An 8600-nucleotide genomic window follows, 5' to 3' on the forward strand; every position below is an offset into this window, starting at 1 on the left:
TCCAGGTTTTTATACCACTGAGTTTTTCCTGGCAGATTTTAATGAGGCAGTGTCGCACGCAAGTCAATATATACAAAATGTTATGTTACATATGATTATGTACTCTTTTTCCCTTCGAGCAATTTTTTGTCCCACTGGGTTTTACTAGCAAGGTTTTTAACGAGGTATATTCCATACAATGTGGTCTCCAAAGAAGAGTGTTGTAAAAAAACTAGTAGAGTCCACATAAAGAAAAGAAGGAAATAATATTCAAAAAGCTTAATGATGATGTTGGGTAAGTCATCTAATTTATCTATAAATAGGTGTAGGGGACTTTTTCCTCCAAAGAATGCAGATGGGTCTGTTGTAAAAGGGCAGACTGATGAAATTGTCCCCTTTGCTTGAGTTCAAAAATTAGGCCCCAAAATACCTCGAAAGGGCAGTAGAGCCTTAGGAAGTATTTCGGTTATCTTCACCAACCAAAATAATGGCAGCTTACAGGTTATTTCTTCATGCTTACAGATAAACTCTCAAGCTCAGCGTGAGTGGCATGTGGCATGGAAGCAAAATCAACATGAGTTTGGCACTAAGAGAAAATTTAGGCTTGCTTTGAGGGAAAAGGAAGTGTTACGGTAAGGAATAAGAAGTTTTGTAAGAGATTTGGCTAGGAAAGGGAAAATGAAGAGCAGAGTTCTTCCGGCAGCTACCAGAAGAGCAAAACGGAGAAGAAGATGAACAGTGCACGAGATTGCTGGGTTTTTGTAAGTTATAGAGAAAGCTTGCTCTCTGGGTCTGAGTTGTGGCTAATGGTGAAGTATTTGGTGGTTTGGGTAAGTTTCCAGCAGCCTGACAAAAGCTATGTCAGACTCTAGAATGGCATGGCAGAATGGAAAGTGGGAGGAGATAGAGGATTAGGGCACGAAATTGCAGAGATTTCATGGTGAGAGATGAAGCTTGCTCTCTAGATGTGGGTTGCCTCTGTTAGGTAGAAAAGGCCTCAATTTATAGCCGCTGAAAGCTGACATTTTCCAAGAAACCCTAATGGTTTCCTTCCCATTTTGTCAAGTCTTTCCCTTCCTTTCTCCTCTCATCCCTTCAATCATCCTATTTTGGTGAAATTTCCTCTAGCCATTTGCATAAAATCAGGGATTTTGGGTGCTCAAGGCCCCTTTTCCCGCAGCTGTTTCAAACTCCTATTTTCAGCCATCTTTTTTTCTTTTTTTCTTCCTTCTTCCAAGGCTAGGTCTGATGAGGGAAAGAAATATGTATGCATGCTGGTTCAAATGGTGATCTGCTCTCCAATATCCCTTGGTCATTTGGAAGTTTTTGCTTGAAACTTGTTCCTCCCATGTGCTGGAGTTTTCCAGCAGCTTTCACACATGGATATTTTGGCTTTCAACGTGGCTTTTGTTTTCAGCTAGGTGCTGAAGATTTGCAGATATTTTTTTGGGTTGCTTGGGCCTTCTATGACAATAAGTTGGTTTATCAAGTACATGGGCTAACTTCATCAAGTATTGAGCTAGTTTGGTTGAAGTGATGGGCTATTTGGTTGGAGTAATGGGCTATTTTGGTTGGGCTACTTTCTCTTTTGTGTTCACCCATATGTTTGGGCCTAAGAAATGGGCCCGAGGCTCCCAAGCAATCCAAAACCTCCATTTCTCGACCCATCAATGTGCCTCATGACAACTTATTACCATTCATACCACAACCCTACTCAAGCAAGCCCTGCATCTTGTGTGGCTTGGGCCCACTTAAGCTCAGTAACGCAGACGTTTATTTGCGTGGCATGTGTGCAAAGTGTATATGATAACTTTGCATGCCTAAATCGGGTTTCTTCTTGATAATGTATCGACGCTGATAATTTATTTAAGCGTGAATTTTTTGGGCCTCAACAATAGGCTTCCCATTGCTTAGCAAAATACACCAAAAGAGAATAGAGGAATGAAAGGAAGAGAAGAAAGGAAGAGTGAAAGGAAACAAAAGAGAGTGAGTTCTATCTTATAGAAAATTCTATCAGTGTAAATATCACAAGAGTAAATACAATTCACTCCCAGTGGTAGTTTTCATACTCTAATTATTTTATTTTTATAACAGCAATCACATCTGAAATTGTTGACTTTTTGTTGAGTGGACAGTAGGCCAAGCAAAGTCATCACCGAATTTAAGTCTCGCCGACATGAATTGGCAGTCAGCTGCTCATTTGTTTGGTGGGGCCAAATCGCGATGTAGAGGTCCCGTTCATCTACTGCATGTATCATGAGCACCGCACCAAACTCCAAAAGAAGTTATTTTCCTTTGGGGTTTTGTTTATTTATTTAATACAAGCAACATCGAAGTGGGGAGAATCCAGCTTATTATTACAGGATGTAAAAATAAATTACTTTTAATTTTAAGTTATAAATTTCTTTTTTTATTTTATTTAGTTTATTAGTAAATACATATACAATATATGTAAAAAAAATTATGAAAACTTTGTTCATTATATAATGTTTTAAAATTATTTTTATTTGAAATTTTTTTAAATTTGTAGGCTTTTTTTAATAATACATGAATTATAATTGCATTATTAAAAGATATGTGAATTTTCTTGTATTAAACGAAAAAACATGCATGTATTTTTTACATGGGCACACAAGATCAGGGGCTGAACAAGGATGACTAGAATGACAATAACAAACTACACTCGAGAAAACAGTGGAATAGATAATAAAGAGGTGGAGAGTATTTGGTCTAACAAATTCTTGTTAGTTGCAAGAGTCATCAAAAGATCTTTTCAATTTAAGTCATCAAAGAAGTTTCGGTATGCCTAGAATGGGATAGCCTCCCTTCCCCTAAAACTTTTCAAAACCAGAAAGATCTCTTCAATTTAAGCTATCAACATGGTATATAACTTACTAAATATAAATAAACGAGATCCAAAATTCCAAATTTTGTTTTAAAGTCCGTAGTATCAATTTTATCATATTTTTGTAACTAGCTGTTAACATATGTAATTAACCAAGCATGACCAGTTTTAGCCCAAAATCAAATTAATAACCCCAATAACTCTCTAGAGCGACCAGAAACTCTAGGTTTGGGGTTGGTGGCTTCCCATCCCCCTCCCTTCTCTTCTCCTCCCTTCTGTCCCTCCCTCCCTCCTCGCCCCTGCTTTTATCTTGCTCCTTTTGGTTTTTCTTTTTTTGTTATTCTTTTTTAGAGACTTGATTGTGGCTGGCTCTGATTCCATTGATTTTTACAACAAAGCGTGTGGCAGATGATGGAGGAGAGTTAGAACAAGAAGCTTCATATCTAGGGGTTTATTTCCTATCGAATTTTCGGTATTCTCTCGTGCCTATGCAGACCATGACGTTCTTCTCTCCTCTTGGCATATCTGGTCGTCTCTGTTATGGATCTGGATGGCTTTGGTTGTGCATCATTTGTAGAGCAAAGTGTTGATGTTTCTTTAGTTGGTGTTTAGTCCAAATACTCTGAGTTGTTTGGTTTTCTCTTGTAGTTCTCATAAATTTTGATGGGTGGTCTAGTTTCTATGGGAGACTAATGCCGGTTAGCCGCCAGGTTTTATCCTCAATGTAACTGACTTGATATAGGACAACTTAGACTGTAAATAGAGGATTTTTAGACAAGTTCTTCGCGATTTATTCTCTCCAGATCCCTAGAGCTGACTCTGGTCAATGAGGAAGCTTTATCCATGTCCGTCATATCGCTAATCGAGATGGCTCTCTATGTATTGTTTCAATTGATCTAATAAAATACCATCACTTGTTTGGTAAATAAATAAAAAAAATTAATAACGTATGGGTAATAATATGATTGGACCCAAGAACAAATTAATAACCAACGCATGCAAGATCAACTGAGATAATTAATAGCAAAGAAGATTGATTTACTAGATAGACAGAACAGAAAATTGAACAATTGAACACAAATCAATCCACCGATCCAGAACAGAACAACAAGGCATGGAAATGTCACATGACTACTTGCAAACAATCACTCGACCTTTCAATAATATCTACTTGGTAGCATAAACTTTCCCCTCACCAATAAAATTGAACTTGGACAAAGACAAGTGTGGTTTTAAGACTCATCATCTTCCCTCAATACACAAAATAACACACAAAGATCTGTCATCCACATATCCACATATCCACATATCCACTCTAATTTAGGTTTTACCTCTACATTCACATATCCTCCATCACTTCCTCCTCGTCCTCGTATTCACCTTCCTCATCGGCAGTCGCATCCTGGTATTGCTGATACTCAGAGACGAGATCATTCATGTTGCTCTCTGCTTCAGTGAATTCCATTTCGTCCATTCCTTCGCCAGTGTACCAGTGCAAGAAGGCCTTCCTCCTGAACATGGCAGTAAATTGTTCGCTCACACGCCTAAACATTTCCTGGATGGAGGTCGAATTCCCGATGAATGTGGATGCCATGGATAGCCCTCTGGGTGGAATGTCACAAACGCTTGATTTCACATTGTTTGGTATCCACTCAACAAAGTAGGAAGAGTTCTTGTTCTGAACATTGATCATTTGTTCGTCCACCTCTTTAGTGCTCATCTTGCCCCTGAACATGGCTGAGGCAGTGAGGTATCGACCATGCCTGGGATCAGCAGCGCACATCATGTTCTTGGAATCCCACATCTGCTGGGTCAATTCTGGGACTGTTAGTGCTCGGTATTGCTGGGATCCACGGGAGGTCAGAGGCGCAAATCCAACCATGAAGAAGTGGAGACGAGGAAATGGGATTAAGTTGACAGCAAGTTTTCGGAGGTCAGAGTTGAGTTGACCAGGGAAGCGAAGGCAGCAAGTGACCCCACTCATGGTTGCAGAGATCAAGTGGTTCAGGTCACCAACTGCAGCAAAGTAATGCAACGAGATAAGCTAACATTTTAAGAATCAATAGAGCTATTTATTACAAAGTGGGTATGATAATAACTAAAATATGCCGAAAATAAACTAGATCAATCCAAAAGAAAATTTCTATCAGAATCCAAAATCAGCATGAAGCTTTCCACATGCAGATACTAAACAGCAAAAATCATTTATCCACAATAATCCATCATCAATAAAAAAAATTCAACCAGGACAAAGATGTTGCACTCAGGGGCAAGATCACTGTCAATGTTCAACCCCAGCATTTACAGATATCAATATATTTTAAGGATCAGAAAATGTGGTGAGCTAGAAGTAACCTTACATAGCTTAAAGGCATTCTAAAGAGCAAATGGGACATGCAACCTAATTCATGATTGCATACAACATGGTCCCACATCAGCTGGAATGGTATGCATGACAACCCAAACAAACAACATTGTTTAACAACCAGTAAAGTGGATATGTAACCTAATTCATGTGTGTCCTGTCACTCTTGCTTCTACAAGTAGCAACAAGAACCACCAAAGAAGTGATGTAACAATAAATATGCTAACACATTAACTGTAAGCTTGGAGCCCAGCATGTCACATGCAGCCTGACAAATCAGCAAGAAAACATCTTAATTGGGACCAATAAGCTGAAATAAAGTACATTTCACAAACGTGAAAGAAAAATTAATGAAGTGATAAATCAGGATGCCGTAATTGTTAAGGATATATTTTACCCGGGAAAGCATACCAGAGTAGAACACTAATTCGCATCAGATACAAAATTGTCTATGAACATATTTATAGATTCGGAGAGATGCAAACTTTCGCTAAATAGATAAAGTACACAAGCAAATAATTTAAAGGAATAGATGCAGATAATGACAGTAAAAGATTCGTGCTACTTACAACTAGGAGTAGTCAACTTGAGAGTCCTGAAGCAGATATCATATAATGCTTCATTATCCAACACCATGCACTCATCTGCATTCTCCACAAGCTGATGCACAGAAAGGGTAGCATTGTATGGCTCAACAACTGTATCAGAGACCTTTGGTGAAGGGAAAACAGAGAATGTAAGCATCATCCTGTCAGGGTACTCCTCCCTAATCTTCGAGATCAACAAGGTTCCCATTCCAGAACCAGTTCCTCCACCCAAGGAGTGGCAAACTTGAAAACCTACACAAAAGCAGGATTTCTTATGAGATATGACCAGCGTATCATATTCCTGATAAAATTTTGTTCAAATTTTCCTTCAACTTCAATGGATCATGAAATGCTAATCTCATCATCTACAATTGAAAACGACATTCCAGCTTTTTCTGTAAATGCATATAATTACAAAGATATCAGTCACTCAAAACCATTCTAACCATTTAAACTGCCTGAAACCTTCAAAAGAAGGAAAATCCAATAAACAATTTTTTTTTTTTTTTTTTAAGGAAAAGGTCTGCTTACTACTTCGCCAATTTTGATTAATGTAACGTTAGTTTGATTATCGTCTCAATTGCAACTTTGACAGCAGATCATGGCTCAAAAGTTGCAACTTTGATCAATAAAAAAATTTAAAAATTTAAAAAAAAGCTAATCATCACACACATTTAACATACCTCATACCTATACAAACAAACAACACCAAAACACTATACCTTGAAGACAGTCACAGTTCTCAGCCTCCTTTCTCACAACATCAAGAACGGCATCAATAAGCTCTGCACCTTCAGTGTAGTGTCCTTTTGCCCAGTTGTTACCAGCACCAGACTGTCCGAAAACAAAGTTATCAGGCCTGAAGATCTGGCCATACGGACCAGTGCGAACACTGTCCATGGTCCCAGGTTCCAAGTCCATAAGCACAGCACGAGGAACAAACCGCCCACACGATGCTTCATTGTAGTAGACATTGACACGCTCCAGCTGCACATCCTTGGTACCGACGTACCTACCAGTTGGATCTATGCCGTGCTCATCGCACACAACCTCCCAGAACTTGGAGCCAATCTGGTTGCCACATTGACCGCCCTGAACGTGAAGGATCTCTCTCATTTTTCACTTTTCTGAAATTCACAGCACAATCAGAATTGAAAATCAAAAAAATTGCTAAAGTAGGATGTGATATGAAAGCGAAAGTACGGAATTCAGTGGAATATCAATGAGAGTAACAATGTACAAGAAATCATATCACCTTAATAAGCAGAACTCTACTAAATCCCCAACCATGAATTACAAAGTGATGCGATGCAAAAATTTTACCGAACAAACTGAATTTAGCATTATTCTAAGCTATCAAGAGTTCATATCCAAATTTTCTGCGCAACATCACTATATATCTATATATACAGCAAAAATTTCATAAGAAATGTGAATTTCTCTCATAATTGACATTGTTCGTGCAGTTTCTGCATATCTTATACTAAACCAGAGTAAATTACATGCCATACGTCAAAAAAATTAAAAAAATTAAAAGAAATAAAAGGACATTAGAACCGTATCATAGAACTGAAATGCAATTCAAAAACATCATGATTCGATATATCAGAAGCAAAATAAAGATGAAATTCAACCGAAAACACAGTAATTACACATTCAGTGAAACTCAATCAAATCGAAGTCAATGAAATTCAAAATTTGAGGCCTCAGAGAGTGAGAGAGTGAGAGATTACCAGTAACTTTGTCCAAGAAAATGCGAGATCTGATAGAGAAACAAGGTTGAAATGAGAGATTTGAGCGGAGAAGATGAACACTACAGAGGTTTATATACGCAAGTGAGGGCGAAGAGTGAGATCTGACGGTCTCTGTTGCTTCCCTTCATATTCATCCTAGAACCTTTGGATGCCGAAAGATTCTAGGCTTGAACGGTCACGATGGGCTTTTCTGGCAATTATTATTCTCAGGGTGAGTTTTCATTTTTTAAATTTGAGTAGAAATTTTGGGGACAAATTTGCTCTTGATCGAAAAGACAGGACGGTCCTTAGCTAGTCAAATGAAGTTTGTTGGCGCCCCCCGCCAAAGAACAATATTCGATTGAAGTACAAGAGAAGGGTATAAATGTCATTTCGAAACGTATGGGTAAATTGGTCAATGACATTCAAAGAATCAGCTGAAACACATTGTCATAGTAGTCATCACATCAGCGTCTCTAATTTATTTTTTGCCAAAAAAATTAATTTCCAAACAGCTATGTAGAAAACCCAAACCACATAGGTAGGTAGGCGAGTGGAAAACAGACACTTTGATTTTGATGTTTTTTTAATAAAATAGGAATTTTTAACCGCAATAAACCCTCAATTTGTACTCGAGTTTCATTTTAATTCTCCAATTCTATTGATAGTTTCAGACATTTGTCATCTGTGTCATTTGTGTCAATATGATCAACATAGCAATTTGCTCATTTTGTCAATACGGAAAAATTCAAGGACCATCGACTTACAGAAAATTCAAATAAAAAATCAAACTAATAAAATATATAATACTTGAATTCTCGATGTACATGCGACACAGTTGATTCTCATCCTCTAGACAGTGCAAGTGTAATAGGAGCATCCCTCGAGCAAAATAATTATTAAGCGCGTGGCTGAGTATCGAGGGAGCAAGAAGAGGGACAAAAATTGGTCTGAAAAGCCTACAGCAGACCACATGGAGTGAGTTTTGTAGACATGTGAAGTTGCCACTCTGCCAGCCAATTTGTAAATTTGTAAGCAGGAAAATTACAAATAAAAATAAGAAAAGAAAACAGAAGCTTATTTGATTTTTA

General features: G+C 37.9%; 1 protein-coding gene across 1 annotated transcript; it reads right to left on the bottom strand.

Annotated features, from left to right (window-relative positions):
* Positions 1-3841: 3841 nt before the first annotated feature.
* On the bottom strand, positions 3842-7830 carry LOC103326847 (tubulin beta-4 chain). The gene is made up of 4 exons (XM_008229099.2): positions 7510-7830; positions 6499-6903; positions 5759-6028; positions 3842-4840 (listed from the first exon to the last, which is right to left on the bottom strand). Exons 2-4 carry the CDS (start codon positions 6890-6892, stop codon positions 4164-4166), a joined length of 1341 nt encoding a protein of 446 aa, XP_008227321.2. The 5' UTR covers positions 6893-6903; positions 7510-7830; the 3' UTR covers positions 3842-4163.
* Positions 7831-8600: the final 770 nt, after the last annotated feature.

This window comes from Prunus mume, linkage group LG8, assembly GCF_029339155.1.
Source record: "Prunus mume cultivar Tortuosa linkage group LG8, ASM2933915v1, whole genome shotgun sequence".
NCBI classification, from domain to species: Eukaryota; Viridiplantae; Streptophyta; class Magnoliopsida; order Rosales; family Rosaceae; genus Prunus; species Prunus mume.

Excerpts from the sequence above, each read along its gene's own strand:
- LOC103326847 (XM_008229099.2), bottom strand. The coding sequence starts at position 6,892 with ATGAGAGAGATCCTTCACGTTCAGGGCGGTCAATGTGGCAACCAGATT. Across the intron at positions 6,029-6,498 it reads GAACTGTGACTGTCTTCAAG|GTTTTCAAGTTTGCCACTCC; the intron begins GTATAGTGTTTT and ends GCTTTTGTGTAG. Across the intron at positions 4,841-5,758 it reads CAAGTTGACTACTCCTAGTT|TTGGTGACCTGAACCACTTG; the intron begins GTAAGTAGCACG and ends ACTTTGCTGCAG.